Below are 24,442 nucleotides of genomic sequence, written 5' to 3' on the forward strand. Positions count from 1 at the left end.
TCATGTGTTTTGGAATTAAGCTTGTGATGAAAGGCTTTGCTGGATAAGGGACTGAGCTCCTGGTGTTTTCGGGATGAAGCCTGAAATTTGGCAGATTTTTACTGTTGCAAATAAACAATGCCAACAGCAAGAGGAGGTTTTCAAACTCTTTTACTGGGAATTGACTTAAAATAGATCTATTCAGCAGGATTGAGAAAGCACTGCATCACTAGCTATTTGGGGCAGTACTGCTTCACAAACATATATGGGATGATACCGAAATTCCAGTTATTCAACCCTGAAATTTTAGTCCAAAAAGCCAGTACCATTTTGGGCTCAGTTAGAATTTTCTTTATTAGTTTTTAATGTCAGACTTAACTGTCATCATAAAGCAGGAACACAATTTTCCCATATATTTCCCTGGGGATCCTTGCCTTTAGCCAGCTATGCTCAAAAAGAAGAGGGTACAGGAGTTTTCACTACATGTGTGGAAATGGGCAGGAAGTAGAATTACAAATGACACCTGGACAATCCTTAGCCCCAGGTCTCCCAAAAGATGCATCAAAAAATGCTGTGAAAGCAACCCACTTGCCTTTGAGAAACTGCTGAACTGTTAGAGCACTGTAGATGCAAGCAGGCAGAATTTCTTATGACCTATGGCCCCATTTATATCCCTTTCTCTTTCACCAGTGTCTTTATTTATTTTTTGCAGTTATCTGCTTTCTTCGAGGGTGAAGGGGCAACAATCCTTACTTGCTGTCTTTTACATTTGAGATGTTTTCATGGATCCAGGATAATTGCCTCCTTTCACAGTGCTAAGGTAAAAACTGTGTAACAATTAATGTAAAAGGTGAGATTTGATTGAGTTTCCAGTGTCACAATATTGTTCTCAATAATATTGACAACGCTGAAGGCCATAATCCATTAATACCAGGGAATTTAATATCAGAGTCAAGGAGCTAGCTTATAGCTCCCTCACCTCTGCTGGGAAATGATGCTGAAAGGTGCTTTATTGCAGAGGATTTGAGACTTACAGAGGCAGTGGAAGAGGCAAATGCAGCTCCTAGCAAAGCTTTGCTGCTGCACAGAAGACAAGTTTGTGCATAAGTACCAGATAGGAGCCATGGGGATATGGATATAGTTTCAAGTTACCAGGCAGGAAGCATGGCAGTAAACAATAAATCTCTTTTCCATGTCTCAATCTCCTAGTAGCAGCAATTGAGGAGGCAGTTGATAAAGATTCAAGTTTCTTCCTAGTAAAAATTAATCTTCTAATTCTTCTGAGTTGTCTTCTCATCAAGAAAATACTGATTAAAGAGGCTGGGGAAAGAGCACAAAAGAGGAGATCAATCTGCAGTGATAAGAAACTAAAGGTCAATATGACAAATGTGCCTCTCCTAAAAATGACAATATGATTGTTCAGCCAACATCATTCCCCCATTTCTGGTCTCTCTCATTGTGTTTTGCTGAGCTTGCACCATAGACTGAATTTGACAGCTTCCCTACTCAAGAACATTTGCACCTACCTTCCAGAGCTCTAAGCACAGAGGTGCCTATTTTTTAAATTTTTTTTTTACTCTATTTGTTTAGGAAGGGGCTAGAGTGTGGCATTTAACAAAAACCTATCTAATATCCTTTTTTTCCTCCTTTGTGATATTTTTATGCTTCTTCATCAAGCAAGAAAAAAAAACAAAACAACATACTTCCAGTGGATCTGAAAGACAAATCATTACTTTAAATGTACAAAGCAGGGTCTGCCTTGAAATGAACATCCAAGGCAATTGCTGTATTTTAAAAGCTCCCCAAGTTGTAGGCTTAATATGAAGCAGCTCTCAGCAGAATGTCTTTTACTGCCTTTCCAAATAACAGCCTAACCGTAAGTATAGATCTTCTGGATATTCGCAGTGTAAAAGATCAATTGTAGAACAGGCAGCTTGATGTTTGCAATCTGTCTTTTAGTAAACATTTCTCTTTCTCCTCCTCAGTTGGAAAATTCCTGCTGGGTTCTGAACAGCAGAGACCTTGAGAAGCTTCCATGTTGGTAAATTATAACAGATGTAACTTTTTTCTTTTTTTTTTTTTTCCCCACTGATAAGGATGTTCTAGCAAAATCATCCCTAGTGCTTCTTCCTAAATGCATTCCTCAGCCAGCTTACAAACGTTACTTGAGTTCCAAAAGTCAATATTGCTATAAAAAGGGCGTGGAAATGTAACACCTCTTTTAGTGGTGATGGCAAAGAAATACTGTGTGTGACTGAGGTGTGTATGTTATCCAGTTAAAATACCTGATGATATTTTGGAGCACTTTAGCCATTAAATTCAGTTTCCTGGCAGTGCAGAAATCACTTTATATAACACACTTCAGACTCCACCTTACAGGCAGTCCAGCTTCTTGCCCTCATTCTTCCTATTGGAAGACTGATTAGAAATTTGATTCTTTTAAATAGCTAGGAACATTCTCAAATATTCTCTCAGGACATTCATAGGCAATACCTACTGTCATGGGGTGACTTTACCTTTAAGGTGGTTTTGGGAGCTAAGGAAGTTGAAGTTGCTGGGGACTGATGGGAGTCTTTTCTCCTGACCAATTATCGGTCGTTACTCGGAATTGACAGCAATTTTAACCATTGAAAAGTGAGATCAACTTGTGAACCCTACCTTAAGATGTAAAGCCAGAGCACTCTTGTCTCTCTTTGTTTCCTGGCTGTGAAAGGTAACAGAGCTCCGGCTGGCTCCCGTTCCCTGCCCAGGCCATGCGGCCCGGCTGGGGCTGGGCTGGGCCCAGCGGCTCCTGGCCGGGAGATGGGGCCTGCGGGGCTTGCCCCGGGCTCTGGCCGGGCCAGGCCGGTCCCTGGCTCGGCTGCAGGTTTTGCTGTGACTGAATTCACCAGAAACTGCCGAGTGAAGAAAGAAAGGGGCTCTGAACCTGCGGCGGGCTAAAGCGGCGACTACACTTTCCAGAGCAGCCATGAGGAATCTTCTATCGCAGACAGCTCCAGCTCCTGCTCTGGCAGAGATCACAGGGCCATCTACAAAAGCCTGGGCAAGATTTTAAACTTCATTGCCCAGATGAGACTTGCAGATTAATCCTTTTATCCAGAGAGAGGAAAAGAGAGCGATCAACATGTAAAGAGACTTTATAAACTATCAGAGACAGTAAAGAAAAAGAAGTTTCAGAAAAGGTAGAGAATAAGGAGATGCTTTATGAGCTGAAATACCTTTCTGTTGAGGCTATGGAAATGGACAATAAAGTCTTGAAAAAACTCCTTTAATTTATGACAGTATATAGGGAGGAATAGAGTGTTCAAAGTGTAAATTTTGGGTAAAAAGTAGAGTGATTGTGATACAGTGAAGTGCTGAAAACAGTGAAGAGAAAATTTGAAGCCTTGGGGGGCAATGAGAAAACTGTTTTCTAGTGAAGCTCACAGAGACAGATGAAGAAGACTTTTGCCTTTGAATAACTCATCCTTAAAATGACATCCCTAGACTTATGGTCCATACACACCTCAGAGTGAGGTGAAATGGGAGGAGTGAGCTGTGATAACAGCATCTCTGGGCAGCTGACATCAGGGCAATAGAAAACTATAGCAGAAATAGTTTTCTTGTGAGACACTCCATAAATTAACAGAAAGAGACTTCTGTTTCTCTACAAAGACTGATGAAAAGACTGTAGAAGAAATTAGGACTGTTTTAACCACCAAAGTTCCAAGTTTTTTTTGTCTCAGTTCTCATGTGAACAAGGGAATGGTGGGTAGTAAGGGATAAAAAGGGTTTTCTGGAAGTTTATTCTGGTGTTCTTATTATTATAGTTTGTTAATAAACTTTCTTTATTCCTTTTAAGTTTTAAGCCTGTTTTGCTCTTGTTCTAATCCGTATCTCACAGCAAAAAAAAAAAAAAAAAGTCATCTTTTTTTAGTTACTGGTTTAAAACCACGACACCTACTCATTTGCTTTTGGTCCAATATTATTCTTTTGCTTAAACATATATTTTCTTACCCTGACCTTCATCCCTCTGATTCATGTATTCGCCAGTCCCAAGAAATCCAGTGTTACTTAAATATGATGTAGCCTAGAAGAAGAATCCTAAAGTCAGGCAGTCCCTGGGATTCATAACTCCTACAACTGTTAAATAATGAACTTCTGGGCTACATCTCTATCAGCTATACCCTTCCAGTATGTGTGTGTGTGTGTGAGAGAGAGCTGGGCATATACAATGGGAGCTCATAATTATTCAACACTCAATTGATAAAATCCAGGCACTCGTCTCCTCCACCATTTCCAGCTGATTTATTTTGTTGTTAGGCCGAATCTCATGACACAGGTTACCACAGGCTGCAGTTAAGGTGATGATTTATATTCTCTTGTATTGCAACAACCCCTTTAAACTTCAGCACCTGATCAGAGATGGGAGAATTTGCTTCATAGGATTAATACACAACAGTACCACTGACTAGTGTAGTGCACAGTCTTCTTTCAGGACCAGAACTGCTCAGCTCCAGAGACACTCCATACTTGACAAATGTACTCACTCAGTCCGGAGCAAAAGGAATGTTCTGCAATCCCAAACCAGGGAAAGTTGTGACTGGGCCACCACGAGTTCAAACCTTGTGAAGTGCCATCAGAATAATTAGAAATTTTTTATCTGAATCATGAGTTAAATCGGGAAAGCCAAACTTTAGGCTTTTTAGGAAGACTAAACCCTGACAAATGTAATGTTTCCTTACTTGAGGGTAAGCATGATACAGGTGTGATCCCACAGGTACACCCTGCAAAGTCCAGCCAGCTGGTTCATCCCACAGCACAGACCTTGTTCCTGCAAGAGTTCTCACTCAAACAGGACATCTCAGTGTGTCCAAGACCCACCACAAGTCCTCGGGCTATGCAGAGAGGTCCTTCCTTCTGCTGGAAAATACTCAAAGTCATCTAGGATCATCCCCAGATTGTTCAATTCTTCTAGATGAACAACTACCTAAAATATGACAATTGTCTTTTAGTACAGAGAGATAAATTTAGTGGTTGGGATGAAAGTCAGAAACATGCTTTGTAAGGACAAAGCAGAAATAAAATTAACATATTTTCCATGGAAAACATGTCATTTTTCCTCCCTAGTTCCATTCCCAACAGTATTTGGATTGTTTTTACTCATAAGGAAGGATGCAGACACAGGAAATTTCCTCTAGAAAAGTGAACATTCCTTTTCTAATAATACTTCATACTGGAGAAAGATCTCCCTCACTTAGTGCATACCAGCTCTCTAAAGCAAAAAAACTCGGAAAGCAGCATACTGAAATCATGTAAAATAAATAATAACCTGTGACTTCTTGCCTGAGATTGTTCTGCTGCTTTCCCCAGCCCAGCCCACGAAAAAGGAGCTATTTGATTTCTGTGTTATACACTGCCTGTTGTTTGTCAGCAGGAAAAATTCAGAGTGCTAAAAATGCTTACTGCTTTGAGAGCAATAATAAAATGTGTGCTTGCCTTCAGATTAGCTATCACTGTTTTTCCCTACAGAGAATGAGAGAAATATAGAGGTGAAATTCCATGTTGTTATGTATATAATAGTCTTTAAAGAAGCGCCTGGGGTGTTACATTGTATTGATATTAATGTGTCTTATGCAGCTAAATCCCTGCTCACTACTTATAGAACATAAAAGATATGAAATCTAGAATCTTGATCATAAAACACAAATTAAATCAACACAGTCAACTTCAGAGAGCGTGAATATATTTCACTTCATTAGAAAATAATATGCCACACTGGCATTTGGACAGAAATGAAGCCTGCTTGCTAGAACACATTTTTTTCACTGAATTTCCCCCTTATATCATTATCAGCACACCAAGGCCTGCCCAGTACCATGGTTCTCTCCCCAGCAGGATTCTCTTTTATTTCCTTCATGGATGGTGGGAAGCTTGCCATGATTTCTTCACATCTCCAATGGAGCCATGATAACACATCAAAACAAAAGCCATTCTGTTCAGGAATATTTCTCAAACCTAGGGAGAGAAACAGGACCAAGGTCAGAAGGGTAAGTGAGGCAACTGGAAGAGAAATTATTAGATCAAGGTGATGCAACATATCAGTTTATAACTGGTGAGAAATCCATGTTTTCTAAGCCTGACTCAGATGGTCTGGATGTCAGGCCAGGAGTCAGGAGCTGTGCATGGCACATGGGCTGGACCTGACACAGAGTCACTGTGAAATGGGAAATGCTCCATCCTGAGATACAGCCAAGAGTCCCAGGGAAGCCAGCAGCCCCTGCAGTCCAGCAGGACACAGCACTCGGCCGCCCAGAAGCAGCTCGTTTCCATAGGGGACAAATCCCGTACCTCTCAAACCTCTGTTAGCCCACTGAACTTCTGACTAAGAAAATTAAAATACACTTTGGCAAGTGCTGCTTGAAAACTTTCCAACCTCTGCACTAAACCATGCTTAACTCCAAGTCAACACACCTGAAGGGCCAGCAAAGGGGCTGTGCAGCCTAAAGGAAATCTTTGGAGAGGACTCTCAGCCTGAGCTTCCAGAAAGCTTCTAAAGACTGTGTGCCTTTCTATTCTCCATCCCTACCTCCTGCACTTCTCCCAGATGCAGAGCTACAGAGGTGATCTCTCAGGCACAGAGTGCCCCAGAGTTACCACTATTTACTCCACTTCTGAAGTGTCCACCCTCACCACCTGTCCATCCCACTGTTCCTTTGTGTTCACCTCACCTAAGCAATTTCTGACCTGAAGCACACCATGTAGTTTGGTTTCAATATCATATGTTCTTCATTGTGCATTTTTATTTTTATGTTTCCACTGATGCATTTGCACTAGGAAAGTGCTTGTTAAATGCTAAATCAATACCCCAGTGCTCTAAAACCAAAGTGAGAGCACTGGCCACACTACACCTACAATGCATTAAAGCCACTGTAACAAGTTTAATCACTTTGCATCACTTTGAGTGCTCCTTCATGAAATGACTGCAAAATGCTGCCAAACAGCTTCATTTCATTTTCCTCTAGTGACCAGGTGAATATGGGCAGCAGCCATCTCTAAAAATAGGAAAATGGGAGGCTGAAGTTCATTTCCAGGCTAAGAAGACCAGAGATGAAAATTCCTCTGGTCCTGAATGTTTTCCCTGGCACATTTTTGCATGCTCAGGGGCACAGCAATTGTCCTTCTTTCATAAGATGCACAAATAATGTTTTGGTATTACATATGAAACATTGCTTATGTGGCCATAAATAACAGAAAATCTTATTCTGAAAAGGTCCTTTAAAACCCTCTGCATAGAAAATTGGAATTTTACTTTTTTTTTAAAGCTTGATACATTTCCCCATTTGCTTACTGCACTTGAAGCAAGAATGGACAGCTGTAAAAGGGAGCCCTCCTCACCATGATGTTCTCTTCACCTTCTGCCCCCTTAGCATGAGCTCAGAATTCGTTCTAAAGATGATATGTTGCTTTCCTTGCCTGTGCCTGATACCTGCAGAGGAACCAAAGCAAAGTCTTCAGCCATACACTTCCACTCCACACATCCTCGAGAACAAACCAGGTTGTGTGAAGTTGCTTAGTCACAACTGGAACCTGTTTATGAAAAGCTTACCAGGGTAAATGACCTTAGAGTAACATCAGCCAGCACCTACCTGAGAGAAACAAGAGGGACAGATCAGGGGCAGAAAGGACATTTTAACCTGTTTGGTGGTAACTGACAGGTGTAATCAGCACACAATTGCTCTCTGAAACTTCTCACCCCAACAGGTGAAAATCTAACAGCTCAAAAGGTTTGCCAATGTTTTCTTCAGTGCTGTGATCAAATACTGCCTTGTCCTGAGCTCCTGTAAAGCCTCAGCCTGATGGAGTGAGTGTCAGCTTAGCTGGTTTCATTTCGGTGCCACCGGCTGGAGAGATTCGCATGAGCTGCAGCCACAAGTTCTGTCAAATACATGCAGTATGCCTTCAAATGGCATGAAAATTTCACAACTTTGATTCATAAATTCCTCATGCTGTCCTTGGCTTTTATGTCAACATGACAAAGTTGGCTTTCCTGTCTTGAAACTTCATGTGCCCAGCAGCCCCATTTCCAGACCCACATTTCTGTGTTTTCCTTTGAGCGTGGAGGGAAGGTGGGCAGAGAGACCTTTGCCATGTTCACCAGCCTAGCTGGTTAAACACTCACCTGTCAAATGCAGGAAGGGATGAGAAATGTAAGGAGGCCCCATGCCCATGAATTGTTTCCTCAGAGGCATCACGAGATTCAGGGCTGCCGGCTCCCAGACAGACATTCCTCCTCCACTTTTCACCACGCACTGCTGCAGCAAGGCAAGTGCTTCTGGGAACAGGCTGGAGACTGGATCCCAGCTGAAAGTAGCCCTTCAAAAATAGCAATTTTTAAACTGAATCATTTTCCAAATCACACTCTAAAATTACTTCCCTTCCTGGCAAGCTCCCTGCAGCTCATCGGTACACAGGAAAGCATGGACTTGGAGGATGCAGATTTCTCAGAAGCTGCACCAATCCCATTCTGCAGGTTTCTGCACCCATCCATCCATGCATCTGTCTGTCCATCCCTCCCCTCTGCACCATGAAGTTCAACTGCAGAATACAGGGACCACGTCTCTAACCTTAACAGAGAGATTTACAAAGAACTCTTCTCCTTCCCTCCAAATTCTTGAGAAATCTCTTGAGTCAAGAGAAATGGCAGGCTACAGAACTACCCAACTGGCCTTTCAGTCCTTTCAAAAACTGAGCTGTTCACTTGGAGAGCTGAAGGATGCTGACCTCTCCTGAAAGACCAGGTACTGGTTAGGCTGAGGTTCAAAAAAAATGGGTGAGATTAAAAAAAAATCTGGTAACTGGTTTGTTGCCTAATAGTCTACAAGAATTCAACAGTGAGTTGAATTCAGAAATTATCCTTTGCAGGGCCTCAGAAATATTACTGCATCTTCCTGAGTAGTAGAATAGTAGCTTTCCATTATTAAAATGTATTAAAAATCCCTTGCATGCTAAGCCACTGACTGAAATTTCCCAGCGCAAAGCAATAATAGAAAACAAATTAGCAAAACTAATGCAGGAAGAGCATAAGCCATCAGAGTGGAAGGTTTTCCCACAAAATGTGAGATTTCATACCAAAAATTATGAGGAAAGTAAGTCATGTGAACACAGAACTACCCTCAGAAGAGCAGGGTGCCTGTGGCTTCCATCAGCAGCACAGGCAAGTGAGAACACATTAACGTGCTCAGGATGCTCGGAGCACTAGGCAGAATCAGGCCTTCTGAAATCGGCTATTCATCAGATTTAAATTGAATGTAATTGGCAGCACTAATTAGATCATTCTCTCTCTCAGTGAGAGCAGTGAAAGTGAGAAAGTGGTAGTTAGATCACTGAGCCTCAGGAAAAACAGAAACAAAAGGCCATTGCGTATTCATAAATTAGCAGGAAGAATGAAGGAATCTCTGATTTAAACAGCGATTGCTTCCTGTTTCTCTCAAACCTGTGGAAATATTCTCCTTGTCAAACCATGTTTTTGGTTAACAATAGTGTTTCCCTACAGCTCAGTATCCCCTAGCAGTTTGACCTAGCAACCCAAAACCTGCACTGGCTGACTCCTACATCCCACCCTGACTTGATTTTGAGTTTGGGAGCACAAGAAATGGTTCCCAGAGGATTCTCAAGTTCATCTCAACAGCTTCTTCAGCTCTGCTCCCATGAAAGCCAGAGTGCTACTGGCAGAGCACTGGGGGGCTTACAGAGCCCAGCTACCTGGAAACAGTTTCATGCCAAGACTCCAAAATCAACACACAAGATGTCTCAGTTTTCAACCAAATTGTCTGCACCAGGCAACTCATGGCTTCAAGTAAGCCTGCCTGTTTTCTCTCTCCCCTCCCCAAAAGTTCACCCTGATACAGAGAGAAGACATGAGAACACAAAAGGTGATTTGGGTCACGGGACTGGTTTTCTGCTTCAAAACCTAAAAAGAGGATCCTGGGGAGGATGAGGAGACACTGGTAACATCTGAGGTTCCATGGAAACACACACTCATCCCCAAATACTTTGTAGTTAGTGTACTTTTCACTGCCTCAATCTGTCATCACACGAAGTCAGGTACTGCGAAGAGACCTCTATCCTGAAGTATCCAGATTTCTAACTCAAAAATTGGGCATATTCCTTTCTGTTATGCATTGTGACTGAAACCCTTGCTCACAATGCTACCAAGGCACTGATTGCATAGACCACCAATTACCTCATCCATTTCTTTTCATTACAAAGTAATAATAAAGGGACTGTCCCCTGAAATCCAGTAGGAGGTACAAGTGAAGAACAGCACCATCTCACTGCCTGTGCAGCTTGTCAAGCTCCATAAGGCCACTCACTGAAAAATAATTTCCTTGGTACATGTTACAGACAAAAACTAATTTATACAGCCCATATTGGGCTGTATGGAGAGCAACACAAAACCACCTGCACATTAAGTCCAGCTGCAGGAGCAGTTACAAATCTATTTGCCTTTGATTACTGTCAAGGTAGAAAATATGTCCAGCTACTGCAAACAAGCCGTGCATTTCAGGTCAGGGACTGTATGGCATGTTTACCTTCACATTGCTTGAGACGCTTCCAAATAACTGCTTGAGACATTTCCATGCCAATGTAGTGGTAAAAAGGGCCTGAATTATGTACTTGATATTTTTTCTTGGCAAATATTTGCTACAAAGTCAGTGGGGATGTGTATGAGTGAAGCTTGTACTGGAACCAAGAGCACAAATATGGAGGTCTTGGTATCCCGGAAGTAGAAAAAAGTGGTCTTGCCAATTTGCTTGTGAGTCACACAGTCAAACCATGGTTGAGAATTCAGAAGATTTTACCCACAGGAAAACAAAAACAACAAAAACCCAACCGTTCCCTTAAAAGGAATAACAGTAACTGGTCTTTTTCATGTTTAAAATACCATTTTAAACTTTATTCTTTAATAAAGAGATGCAATGATTAGCAGTACGACCTATTTGCAGACAATGGTTTAATTAAACATTTAATGAGCCCATCTCATTTCTTTGCACGAGCTTCACTTTAAACAGACACTCTAGTAATACAAACACCACATTTTCGTTATTGAAATAATTGCTTTCACAAACACTGACCTCCTGACAAACCAAATGGCTGGTGCTATGCCTACAGTACTCCCACAGCTCAGGGATCTAATTTTAGCATCAAGCCTGATTTACAGTTGACCATCAGCTTTTAAAAAAGTTCTAGAAAAACGGTTTTAAAGACAGTGATGTTTTCACCAAATCCCTCAAGATTTCATTCAATTATTCAAGAAAATTTAGAAAAGCATCCTTCATTTAACCATATAACAGCCTTTAAGAGTGTTACCCAAGCAGGGGGCAGCAGCAGCTTGAGGATGTTTCCTCAAACTCTCATATCTGGATCAGAGCAACCAAAACCATCACCTTCCTTTAAGCCACAGCTTTGGAGGATTTTTTATCTAGCTAATGGAGTTTTTTCCAGTGACTTTGGAAAGGACCAAACATTTTCAGTGGGACTTTAATGAAAAAAACCCCAACTTTTTCCCCCTAGCTTTATAACCAAAAAAACCTGAAGTATTTCTGCAAAACTATGACAAATTTTCAAGACTCCATGTAAAAAAATCTTAGTGAAATGAGTTGTCAAAACATTTTGAAAATCTGTCAACAGCTCGAATTCTTAGAAACCATGATTCGGTGATGCTGGAAATACAATCTTGTCCATGCTGAAGCAGCTAAACCACGTCCCTTGCTGCTTCAGCTGAGCTTTTTTTTTTCATGGAAAGTTACTGGTAGGCTTTCATATCCATGATGTGATTCCTCCAGCTAATCAGCATCCCACCAGCATAATCCTTTCCCAGGCAGGACATCTCCAGAGAGGCCACGGCAGGCTCCAGAGCCAGCCAGCTTCTACTGCTTGGAAAGCAAGGAAATGGCCAACTTTTCACTCCCCATCTAGGAGCCAGCCATCCCCCAAGACAGGAAAATGCGTGGCATGGTGAGGCATGACTTACACAAACTTTGCTAACCCACCAAGAACATGAGGGGCCTCTCACAGTCGGTGAAATTGCTGAAGACTCCAGAGAACCGAACCCTCATTTTTTAATGTTCCTGATAGGAAAGTAAAAAAACAGCAACAAAAACAACCAACCAAACAACAAAAATCCCCAGTCTTACTTCCTCTGCAAACACAACAGCACCAGGAATCTAAACCATGATACCCATCTGCAGCAACAAAATTCCTGCAAACTCAGGTAGATTAGCTCAGTTTTACATCAACTGACACAATGGATTGCATGTAATCATCCCTGGATTACCACAGTGGAAATTATTTCTAACTATAGTCATTGGCACTAAATGGCCCATTTCTGATCTGTTAAGCCCTTGACCATCTATGGGAGGCTTTCCACTGATTTCAATGGTCTTTTGATTTGGGCTGATATACTTTCCCAATGTTTTTCTGCTTCTTGTGTCCTTGAGATCTGCTATTGTTTTCCACAGCTATTGGGTTTGTGATTTATTTGTTTCATTTTTTTTATTATTTTTATTCAGTTTTAGTATTTATAATGGGACACATTATAAATTTATAATGGGACACTTTGAAATAGGAGACACTTTTTTTCTTAAGGGTTGCATGTGGTACTGGTCTCTTTGAGCACAACAGGAGATTAGAAATCTTCTTTGATACTTCTTGACACTTTCCTTTCACCTCTGCTGAACAAAATGCTTTGGCACAAAAGCAATAACAGCAAAACCCCAAAGTTTAGACATGTTAGTGGCTATCAAAACATGATACTTTGATTAGAGTACTTTGTAAACTAATTAATTGCATTTTATATGTGGCCTGTTCCTAGGAAGCATAGGTGTAAACCCAAGCCATTTTCTTCACCTAACAAGTATGAACAGTCTGTTAGAAAGGAAGTTCTTCTGCTATGTATGTGGCCAAGAGATAACTGCCAATGATGTGAATTCTCATGGCAAAGCAAAATTTCTCAGATCCAAAATAAGAAATAAATGTGTGAAGCTATGGAGAAGTTCTAGTGATGGCAAATAGCCCTTTGCTAAAAGACATCATGTAGCTACGAAGAGGCAGGAAATATTTTCCTGTAGACAAAAAAAAAAAAGAAAAAAGAAAAAAAAAAGAAAAAAATAGAAGCTAGGCTAAAAAAACCCATAAACCAGGGCACAAGCTCCCATCCCAGTGAGACTGACACTGGCAACTGTAAATTGTGGGGAGCATTTCCTCCTCCAAGCCCAGATCTTTCCTACACGTGTTATCAACCCCTACACATATGTTTGCAGGACTGGCATCACTCCCATCCTCTCTGCAATACTTTATCCGTGAGAATTCTCATTTTATTTTAAAAATACGAATGTAATTATTTACTTCAAGTCTCCCAGGAAAGGACTGCAGTTCTTACTGCAGCATAACAGATAAGGCTACAGTGTTTGTTCCAAGGAAAACAGCGAAGACAGAATCCAACATCTTAGGGGGGGGAAGAAAAATCACCTTTCAGGCACTGGCTAAGATTAAATGGGCATTTGGCACCGAACCCAAAATGTATCATTTTCTTGGGTCTACCTCTGTGGAATCAGATCAGAAACAACCATTCATGCATCCAGAAATGGCTGAAATTAAGTAATTAGCGCTCCACCGACCACCACCAACTCCCTCAGAAACACCCTGCTGGCACCGGGCGTAGAGGAAAGGCTCGGAAGCCGAAGCACCCCGGCAGGGGCCAAGGCGCATCCCACACGTGGCGAGGGAGCAGCGCGTTCTCCGCGTTCCCCCCGCCCGGCCGGTGCGGCGCTGGGAGCGGCGGGCAGGGCAGGGCAGGGCAGGGCCGGGCCGGGCCAGGCCGGGCAGGGCAGGGAGGCTCCGTCCCGCCCCATCCCTCCCCCGGGCCGGGCGCGGTGGTCCCCGGGGGCGCGGCAGCGGCGGGTCCCGCGGCCCGGGCCGGGCGGGAGGCGGCAGCGGGGCTGCGGGAGCCTCCCCGCCGGGGATGCGGCTCCCCGGGGGACGCGCCGCACGCCCCCGCCCTCCGCCCGCCGTCGACCGGGCGCCGCGCGGAGCCTCCGCCTCCGCCTCCCCGCGGCGTCTCCCCCGCGGCGGGGCCGCCGCCGCCGCCGCCCCGCATGGCCAGAGCGAGCCGGGCGGTGCGCGCCGCCGAGCCCGCGCCGCAGCAGCCCGCGGCCCCGGGGGCTCGGGGCGCCGGGCCGAGGGCGGGCGGGCGAGGCCAACGGCCCCGGGGCGCCGCCGCCAGCCGGGCGGGCGGGCCCGCCGGGGGGTGACTCAGGGCCGCGGCCCCTGCAGCGAAGCCGCCGCCGCGCCGGGCTCCGCGCAGCGCCGCCCCATGCCCGCGCCCCCCGCGGGGGCCCGCCCGCCGCCCGCCGCGCCCGCCGCGCCGCGCACCGGATGATGCCCCCGCGGGGGGGGGGGGGCGCCTGCCGCCGGCGGCGCCTGGCGCCCCTCAACGAGGACAACGGGCGGTTCCTGCTGCTGGCCGCCCTCATCGCGGCGTACCTGAGCGCCGGCGCCACCGTCTTCTCGGTCCTCGAGAGCCCGTCGGAGGCGGCGGCGCAGCTCCGCTGGAACCGGACCCTCCACAACTTCAGCCGCATCTTCAACATCAGCCTGCCGGAGCTGCGCGCCTTCCTGCGGAGCTACGAGGCGGCCATGGCCGCGGGCATCCGCGTCGACGCCCTGCGGCCCCGCTGGGACTTCCCCGGCGCCTTCTACTTCGTGGGCACCGTCGTCTCCACCATAGGTGAGCGCCGGCCCGACGGCCCCGCGGAGCAGACCCGCCCGTCCGGGGGATGCCGCTGCCCCGGCCCCGTCGTTATAGCGACCAAAGTTTGGGGAGAGAGGCGCCGCCGCGTTGCTGTGGCAACCGGGGCTTCGCGGCGCGTCCGGGTCCCTCTGTCCCCGCTGACCTCCCGTCCCCAGGGTCGCGGTCCCATCGCCCCCACCCCACTGCTCGGAGCCGGGGACCGGCGCAGCTCCCGCCCCGCAGCGCTCCGGCTCCCGCGCGTTCGCAGGAGCGCCGGCCGTCGTGGCTGCGGGAGCCTCGTCCCTCCCCAGCAAACTTCTGCTGCCGGCGGCTGGGCTTCTTCGTTCTGCCGGCCCGCAGGAGCGAGCGGGGCTGGCCGCTGCCCACCTAGCGCTGCCTGCCCCGGGATGCGCCCGCCGGGCGAACGGCTCGAATGCACCGGGAGAGGCGGCGCGGGGGCCGGCAGTAGAGGGCTGATGGGGATGCTGAGCGAGAGGCAGGCTTTCGCCGAGCCTGGCCGCTCAACTTGGTACCGGCTTTAAGCGCTGGCAAAGTTAAGGATGTGTATGTGTTTAAAGACGAGAGGCACACGATGTCCTGTCTTCCAGCTGTTAGCACGATACAATGTTCTCAGTGTATCGCTGCAGTTTTTCGTGTCCCATAGGTGTTTAGGAAGAGCGGCACTTTGTAAAGCAAATGATGAGTTTTGGTGGGAGGATTTTTCCTTTTAACTCTGTGGCTATCTACTACTCTTGGACTATTGCCTGAGAAACTCTGTCCCTGAGCACGAGATCTTAGCGGTCTTAACTCTGCCAGTTTCTAAGTTTTGTTGGAAGCCGGGTGTCTTCTGAGCATAAGCATCGTGTTTTCCCTTTGTTGTAAAAGAAGAAACTCGCAGCTCATTGTTGCATTTACATTCATTAGGTATGGAAAATGTTTTATCAATAATGACTAATCTGTATAATGGAGTCATGATGTGAGTACGGCAGTGTTGTCAGGTATTGTTACTTTTTGCATTGAAAAATCCAGTTAACTTCTGCTTTGCAATTACATTTGGTAGCCCGGTCATAAAAACACTATTTTAATGAAGCATTAAGATTTCTTCATCACAGGAACGTTTCTTTAAAAGAGATCTTTTTGACTGATCAGAATGAATTAACAAAAAAAGCCAATGTTTTAACAAACCCATTCTTTCATTACACCTGCCGTGGGAAACAGAAATCTTCGGGTGATGTGTAAACACACTGCTTCCCTGCCAACTCTGGCTTCTCTGAGGTTATTGAAATGTAAAATGTTTCCTCTTACTTTGCATTTGCTTCCATCTCCACCACATTGCCCCTTCTGTAGTCTGCCATAGCTGGGCAGAGGGACTGAAGGACTCAGCAGGGAGTTCTGCCTGGTCTTGACAGGTGTAAATGGCAGAACCAAGAGTTGTGTGTCTCATGTTCCTGTAGCACCAACCGAGGGCAGTGCTCTCTCCTTAGAGTAAGTAATGTCACATCTCACATGCGAGGTGGAGGCTGAAGACTGTTTTTTTTTTGATGTGCAGCAAAGCCTGGATTCTGACAAGTGTTCCCCAAGTCGTACTTTCTCTTGGAATGCTACCTGCCAGTGCTTACTCCTGGATTTCTTACAGCACTTGGTGTGAGTTCAGAGAGCCGTAGAGCAAAGCTTTGCTCTGAGTGAGGAGATGCAGCAGAAGGTGGCTGGAAGTGAGGCTGAGATGTGCCTGTGGGCACAGTGAAGGCCGTGGCAGAGCTGCTGTGCTGCGGGTGCCCATCTGCACAGCCTGGCAGGAGTACCAGCATCCCGAGGCTGCTGCGCTCCATCGGGCATGGCTTTCACCAGCTACATGTACAGCTCCTGCACATGAAGAGGAGCTGCTGCCCCCACCTCAGCGCTTCTCTTCATGTGCCTCTTCAAGCTGCTACAGCTCGTAGAGGCAAAGCCCGTGGTGAGCTCAGCTGCAGCAGGATTTCTTCCACCACACAGTTGTATTCAGTTATTTTTGGCAGTTCCTTTCAGCAAAAGCAAAAAAACCCAATGAATTCACTAGTTGTCCCACTAAAATACGACGCTGTGCTCTTAGTCAAAGGTGCACAAAGCTGTCTGGCTCGTGGTCCCAGCACGGGAGAAACCAAATGGCAGGGCAGCAAGACATCACCTGGGTGAGCAGTTCCAAAGCCATTCTTTCAAGGTCCATTTTTGACCCTTCCAGCCAGCTCGTGTGTGCACCTACCCACCTGGACTACCTTGATTCCACCAGCAGCTCACACACCACGTTATCCTGGCTCTGAGCAATTTGATTTACTTTTGTGTCATGCTTAATTGACAAGAATGCTGTTTTTACCCAACCTTGCCAAGAACTACCAGACATGCAGAGTCAAAACAGCTTGCCTTCCTCAACAGCTTCATCAGTTACGTGTGTCAAAGCAACTTCGTTACTCCAGCTAAACACACCACTACCCCAGCGAGGTGGTGGAAAGCTTCCTTACTCACTGCCTAACAAGCAGCAAGTATACTCAATGTCTCTCAAGGGTGAATCACCCACAGGTTACTCAGCTTCTCATCTGTAGAGGACTCCAACTCACTGGAATCTTGCTATGTCTTTTCAAGCCCTCGCTCTGTTCTCGACCCTTTTAATAAAACTACTAAATCTTTCACATGTAGGCATTGAAATACAGTCATCCAGGGACAGGGCTGCAAGTTCTCCTGGAGCTTGTGTAAGCTGAGCTGAGAAAGACTCCAGTTCTTCATCCTTCTCTGAGCCACAAGCGTTAGGAATGGCCAGGCTGGGAGAGACCTGTTCTGTCCACACTCCTTGAGCTGGCTTCTTGCAGAGTCAAGCAGCTCCCCTCCTTCAGGTGCCTCCTTGGCTGCAGTTCTGCGCTTTCCTAATTCCTCAGAGACACAATAAAACAGTCTGTGTGAGAAACATGTTAATGGGGTCTTTAAGAAGCGAGAGTTGAAATTCTAATTTTAAAGCATTTTCCTGAATAGCCCACAAAGTGGGTGGCTTATAGTCCATAAAACACCCTCTTGATAGCACTCTGGGCATTCAGTTTTTATTACTGCATTGTTTGTGCTTGAATAATGAAATGTTGAGTCTGTTTTCCTTAGACACATCTGGATTTTCAGAGCTATGTAAGAAGATCCTTCGGTCTAATTTCTGATTGCTTGCTGTCAGGCTACGCCATCTATTCAGTCATTATTTTGCACTCCAAAAGGTACTAGGTTTCTAGGCTATTATTATTATTATTACTATTATAATTATTATTGTTATTTCTTTAAGGAGCAGCTAGGTAGAATTTATTCTTGATTGTTTGGTCTGAGTGTACACTTTGGTTTTCAGTTGGGTTTTTCCCTCCCTGCCCCCCTCCCCCAAATGCAAACCACCTATTGTACTTTGTTAAAGACTGAAAGCAAAACTGTAACTCAGACCAGGTTTCTTCCTGGTAAAATGTTACAGATGCAGGCATAATCAGTCCTACCTTTCCCCATATTCTGGTAGCAGAGACTTATTCTGCCTAGCATACCAGGCAACTCTGGAATGCCAGAAGATCTGGATTTCTGACTCAGTCCATGAGTCTGGACTTTGCACCCAGATTTTTTTCTTCTCTTAAGTGTTAGAATAAACCATAGGTGTCTGTATAGTAAAACATTTTGAAACATAGACACATTAAAATTGGATTCTAAGCTTCTTGTGTGTAAGTACATGTTCCAAAAATCAAGAGATAGAATTGATTTATAGAAATTCATACCAAACATTAAAAAAAGAGGTCAAGTGAAGTACTTTGATACATAAAAGTGATTTTTTTATATAATATTTTTTTGTAGCACCTTTACTGTGGGCAGATGATTTTGGGATGGAACATGTCTAGGTTATGTATGCTTGAGAAGTGCCCCTGGGAAGAAAAGGTGCATGGATCTTCTCTCTGTACAGCTGTGCAGAGGTTACAGGTGTTGGGGGCACAGTGTGTGGGAGTGAGCAGGACTGTTCATACTTGCCTTATCCCTGAGGTATCCTGTTAAATGACTCAATATTCCTGTGGACTGACAACTCCATCCAAAAGGATGGGGCATGCTCTGCTCTTAAGAGACACAGCATTCTGTGTTTTCTGCCATCTCACTGGTTTGGCAGCTGTTCTCCTGTCCTTGCTTAGGATGTCACCTGGGTTAGACCTTCTCTCTGGGTCCTCTGCAGGGACTGGCATAGACAGTCTGGCATTTCTGCTTGTGCTCCACAACTTAAGCACCATAACAACTCACTTCTAAAATATCCTCTGGCTCAGGATCATAGTCCTGTGAGAATATCTGTCAGTCCAGATGTTCTGCAGGTGTTAATTTAATGGAAGTGATGTGCAAAGCACATTTGGACAGCTCAGCAAGCACAGGTCAGGTGTTAGACTGCACTGCCAGGAGCCAGGGGGTGAGCCTGTGAGAGCAGGCACTACAGGGGATAATTTGGCAAGAAATCCCACAAATAATCAAGATGGTCTGAAGGTTTAAGGGGTAAATATATTTGTCCCATTTTCTTCACTGCTGTATTTCAGAACTGGAGCTGCAGCCACAGGAGGTTCTGTCTCTCTGCTGTCCCTGAATGCAGCCTCACTGTCTGTAGGGCCAGCCCAACCAAAAGGCAACAGCCAAACCAGAATGTGCACCTGATAAGAAGCAGGGTTACCTCCTCGGGGCTCTGCAGGTCTCTGGGGCTTGTACAGGCAGCTTTTGCAGAGGTTTCAGATTAGGGGGGAGTTGCCTCCAGAGCTGACCTTCTTAAAGTTAAGAAATAATCAAACAAAACCGAATGAGAAAGCAGCTGGAAGAGCCAGCAGTGTTATTAAGCTGCAGTGTCAGGTTATTTGTCTTTGCCATCTGATACACAGTCTGCAGGCAGAATGAGAGTGTGTTTCAGGCAGATCTGATCCCTTTGGTGCGTGTCATGTTTTGATCAATGTGCCGGTGGATTTCTGACTTCTGACTGAGTTACTTTCTCACTCCTGTAATCTCAATAAAGAACAGAGAGCAAGAGGCTCAGAGGGCAGCAGGTCAATGGTCAGCATATTTCTGTGGAGAGTTGTGATCCTACACTGATTTTCCTCAGGTGAAGAATTGTCACCATAGCCATGTTTTCTGCTTGCCATTGCTGCATGGGAATATTAACTTCTTTGGGTGCCACTTCTGGGAATTTCCTTAAGTGTGTGGGCATAGGTTGGGAGCTCAGAGCAGAAAAGTAATCTAAATCACAGCTTGTTTTCTTGTAGTTGAGACCAACAACGCAAAGCTTTACTTGGAATACATCCACATAATTACGCAGGTGGTTTGAGGAGTCCCCACTGAAGGGTCACGATTAAGTCATTTTGATCCTAAATTTGTTGGGATTTTATTCTAGAAGGCAGGAGGTAGGAACCCAAATACTTGAAATAAAACCCTTTCTAAAACTAAAAAAAAAAAGTTGTGAAAAATATTATTGTAATCTCAGTGCTTCTTAGGGTTTGCCTGCCACTGGAGGGTTATGACAGCCAGAAAATTAAGCTTTCACTGTGGTTTGGTCGTCTAAACTGAATGATCTCTACAGAGCAGTTCAGATTAGTTAATCTAAGCATTTCAGATGTTTCTTTAATATTAAACCCTAGCTAAATGTTTCAAAACATTAGCATCAGTAACTGATGGAGATGTCGGGGACAAACAAATTGAACTTCTTTTTGCCCTGGCTGTGGAATTTGAGGTGCTCAGCTGGAGCACTGAAGTGTGGGGTCTCCAAATTAAATGTCAAACACCACAGCTTCGTAGAGCAGTCATCCAAAAACCAAGTTTTGCCCAGCATTACATGAGATATGGTCCAGCATCTCAGCAGTTAGGGGAGATTTTATACTGACTTACGAGGTGCCGGTTCAGGTTCAAAACACAGATCAGCTGGAGTTTGCAATCATGGGTTCTCCATTTTTGCAGCCTTCAGGGCACCTCTAGCTCGGGTCATTGAAGGATCAGTGTCTGCTTACTGAGCATGTGTTTCCTGCTCAGCAGAACATTCCATTTGGTCTTCAGTGATAGTCCTGGAAATACCTCTATTTTAGCTCCCTATGCATTTACAAGAGCTTGTAGATGTCATTGCAAACCAGACACCGGTGTGCCAAAGCACCCCTTTGACAGCTGTCCATCCACATGTGGCTCCAGCCAGTCCCTCTCTATTACCAAGCAACCTCCCTGAAAACCAGTTATCGTGCCTGTGATAGCTGTGAGGAACCATAATTACCGAGTTTATCAGCTGCCCTGTTTGCTGCAGGCTCATAAAGCCAAGTCCTGCTTGAAACTCTATGGCCTGTGCTCCCATTGAGCCCTGCCAGTCCCTGGAGTCTTCCCCCCACTTTGATCTCCTGGGAATATGCCCCCTTTCCTTCTCATAGGGCTTACCTACTGCTGCTGCTCATCTTTCCCAGCCTGAACTTCTCCAGCTTATTCTGCCTTCCTCCGATTAGTGTGTCCTTCTCCACTGGAGATTTGTTTGCTTGATTAACTCTCAAATATTTGTTTGATGTCTTTGCAGTCTTTCATGTTAAGAACTACCAAAGAGGTCAGAAGTAAAGCTTTACAGTTTCTCTCTGTTCCTCATCACACTCATCCCCCTTCCATAGTGTTAATCCTGCTATTGACCCTCGTTTCTTTCTGAGTTTTTCTTCCTTCTCTGATTGTCTTCAGTTTAACACAGATCGTGTGCACGCCATCATTTTTTCTCACTTGTACCACGGGGTCATCTTTGCCAGCACACGGTCTTGTTTTTATGCAAACTTTAATTGCTCTTCATTGTGGAGAGGAGAGGAAAACAATTACAGGGTTGTTCTGTTGGCAATTAACTACATGTAACATTACCTACTGCTGGTGGTGTGCTGGAAAACACAATGTCATTTCTTTATTTTAATGAATGCAGGAATACATTATCTTGGAAGCTGTTAAGTCAAAGAGAATTTTGCCTCTTGCCATAGTAGTATCAGGGTTAGAGCAATAGAAAAACAGCTTGGAAGATTTCATATGCAATTTTTAGACTGAAACAGCTTGATATTATTGAAAACATAACCTTTGGCCATGATCTGAATAAGCCTTGCTTACCTATATCAAAAGAGATAGTTTTTGTAGTGTGCCAGCACCAAGGGCATTTTGGGAAAAGACATTTGAGGACAAAAATTAGGGTTCATGCTGGTGAACATTTGAAATGTGAAAGTCCTCCTGAGCACAATAAATGTTTGAAGTGATGATAATAAAAGCCTTTTGTGAATAGAAACATTCTAGTAACAAAGAGAATTATAATCCAAGGGGCAATTGCATGGCAATCCAGACAAATAAAATACCTCCTCAATAGCCTGCTTCTGCTGAAGTCAATAACAGACCAGTCTGCAGAGCTTTAGGAAATCCTACCTTAAGTACTTTATTGGCACACCAGGTTTATAAAACAAATGCACTTTTTATTACTGTGTAAAATACATCCCCCTCAGCTCAGTGGGTCTCATTGGGTTGATGGCACTGGCTGGTACACCTAGACATGGGAGGGTTTCAGTGCAATCTTTCTTGAATCAAATAAGTAGAATGAAAATTAAATCTAATTGTGTTAAACAAGGCAAAGCATTAGCAGCCTTTACAAGTAATTAAAGCTTTGGAGTGGAATAAGATAAGAAATTGAATGGTTTGGTGTTAACATATGGGATTACTTCTTGTGGGTGAGGCACTGCTATTGCTCGTGTTTCAAAATCCACAGTAAGTGCACAAAAGGAGCAGTAATACCTTGATAACAGCTGTAGCCCTGCAGCAAGTCCTCACTGGATTTTACCCTTTCTGAGCTTGTCCCACTGCAGCTTCTTCCCCTTTAGAAATTATTGGCCAAATGTTTCCCAATCTTTCTCAAGTCTTACACAGGCAAATTTAATCATGACAGAAACTGCAGCTAGAAGAAATTTGCCTGTGTGAGAGCTGAGTGAGAAACTAATTCAGTAAATTTTAGTTAAAGCCAGATAAAATGCCTTTGGTTATTCATCATTATATATTCTGTCATCTTGTTGCTCAGCCTGAGCATTGTGCAAGCAATATATTTCTCTCCTGAGGTCAAACAAAAAACACAGTGTCACTCATGCTCAGTGTGCATACAGTCAGGTCTGCTTTAAGCCCAAAGGATAGGAGGGAGTGACAGCAGTGTAAAGGTCTTAAATGCAAGTTGTGATTTTGATGAGAAAGGCAGAAACAAGCTGTTTGATGTTTTGATTTATTCATTTACAAAACCTGCTTCTGGCAGAGCTGCGAGGACCAGGGAAATCTCAGATAAAATCAAAAGCTCAAAACTGTCTTGGTAATGTGGTGGAGTTGTTCAGCATCATTAAATTTAAAAATAGTCAAGGGAAATGCATACTAAGGAAGGGTTAAATGAAGAAGTAGAAAATGGGAAATAACTGGTTAGTCAGCAGTCCTGCCACCCTCTATTTCTGTTACAGTAACTTAAAATCAGGTCTTTTTGCCTTCATGAATGAATTGGAAGAGCTGCCTGAGCAAAAAGGTACTTGAGAATTTGCTTCTTTGCTTTCAGCTGAAACTTCTTAAAATAAGGGCTCCATGAAGGTATATTTAAACCATTAAGAACCCCAGGTAGGTTTATCAGGGTTTTTTTTCATTAAGTTTTAACTGTAGAAGTTTGTACAAATATTTGAAATAAAAAAAATATAAATAGGCCTAATAGTGGAAAGGATGTTTTCACATCTAGGGCCTTTTTATCCCTTGGATACATCTTTACAGGCAAACTTTGTAAAGCAGAATAGCTGAGGCAACTCTCAAGAAACAGATGTTCTCTGAACACCTACCTACACAAACACCAGTGGCAGAAGAAAAATATGCCACAAGTCTGTTGTTTAATCCAGTCAAAAGAGAAGCCAACAGTATACCCATTGAACAGCCTTCCCCATCTGTAGGGCTCAGAAAGCCCACAAGTGACATCTTCTTTTATCAGACTTCTTATGCAGGGCAATATGACATAGACCCAAGATCACTTGTGAAATTTAGATTATGCTGTTTCTTAGCCTGAGAGGAGAGATACTGTGAAATGTACTGGCACTGAAGTGACAGTACATGTGCAAGTATTCTGAAGAAGCCAACAATAGCTCAAGAATATAACAAAATTTGGATGCCATTTTTCACTTGGAAATCAGAAAAAAAATGGCTCAACCTTGGATGTACACAGATATCTGAAATACAACTGGAAGTTTCAATAAACATCAAAAGCATGTGTGAATGCTAATGTTTGAAATGACAGGGCATAAGCTTTTTTCTGTTAGGATGTTGCTTAGATACACTATTATCTACACAAAAAAACATTCTCATAAAAACATAGGGAAATAAAACAGAAAAAGCTTTAAAGGATAAAAAATTATGATTGCAACAGAAATCTGCTTTGGAAACAATGTTCACCTAGAATCATCAGCTGCATGAAGGCTGTAGGAAGGTCAGAGGAGGTGCCAGTGTATGACTTTAGATATTGGACACATCTTAGGAGCAAGAAGGAACTGGCGATTTTTGGGGTCCATGAGCTCCACCATCATGTATATCCATGGTTACTGTGACACACTTCATATATTTCTTGGTTATCATGCTCTTGTTTTCTGTGTATTTTTTCGAACAGTTACTCAAATGCAGGGGTGTTTCCTCTGTCTGATG

At 44.2% G+C, this 24,442-nt stretch overlaps 1 protein-coding gene and 1 long non-coding RNA gene across 2 annotated transcripts in view; one reads left to right on the plus strand and one right to left on the minus strand.

Moving 5' to 3' along the window:
• Positions 1-5,804: 5,804 nt before the first annotated feature.
• Positions 5,805-8,262, minus strand: LOC148184583 (uncharacterized). Its single transcript, XR_015772112.1, has 3 exons — positions 8,141-8,262; positions 7,357-7,447; positions 5,805-5,976 (listed from the first exon to the last, which is right to left on the minus strand). It is a non-coding gene; the product is annotated as an uncharacterized LOC148184583 (long non-coding RNA).
• Positions 8,263-14,397: 6,135 nt separating this feature from the next.
• Positions 14,398-24,442, plus strand: part of KCNK12 (potassium two pore domain channel subfamily K member 12) — a 28,586-nt gene continuing 18,541 nt past the window's right edge. Inside the window, exon 1 of the mRNA XM_005523265.2 lies at positions 14,398-14,749. Within this exon, the coding sequence (XP_005523322.2) occupies positions 14,398-14,749 (352 nt within the window). The remainder of the gene's footprint in view (positions 14,750-24,442) is intronic.

The sequence above is a fragment of the Pseudopodoces humilis genome, chromosome 3, assembly GCF_049639895.1.
Source record: "Pseudopodoces humilis isolate 2021_Gansu_Grassland_sample_001 chromosome 3, ASM4963989v1, whole genome shotgun sequence".
Lineage (NCBI taxonomy): Eukaryota > Metazoa > Chordata > Aves > Passeriformes > Paridae > Pseudopodoces > Pseudopodoces humilis.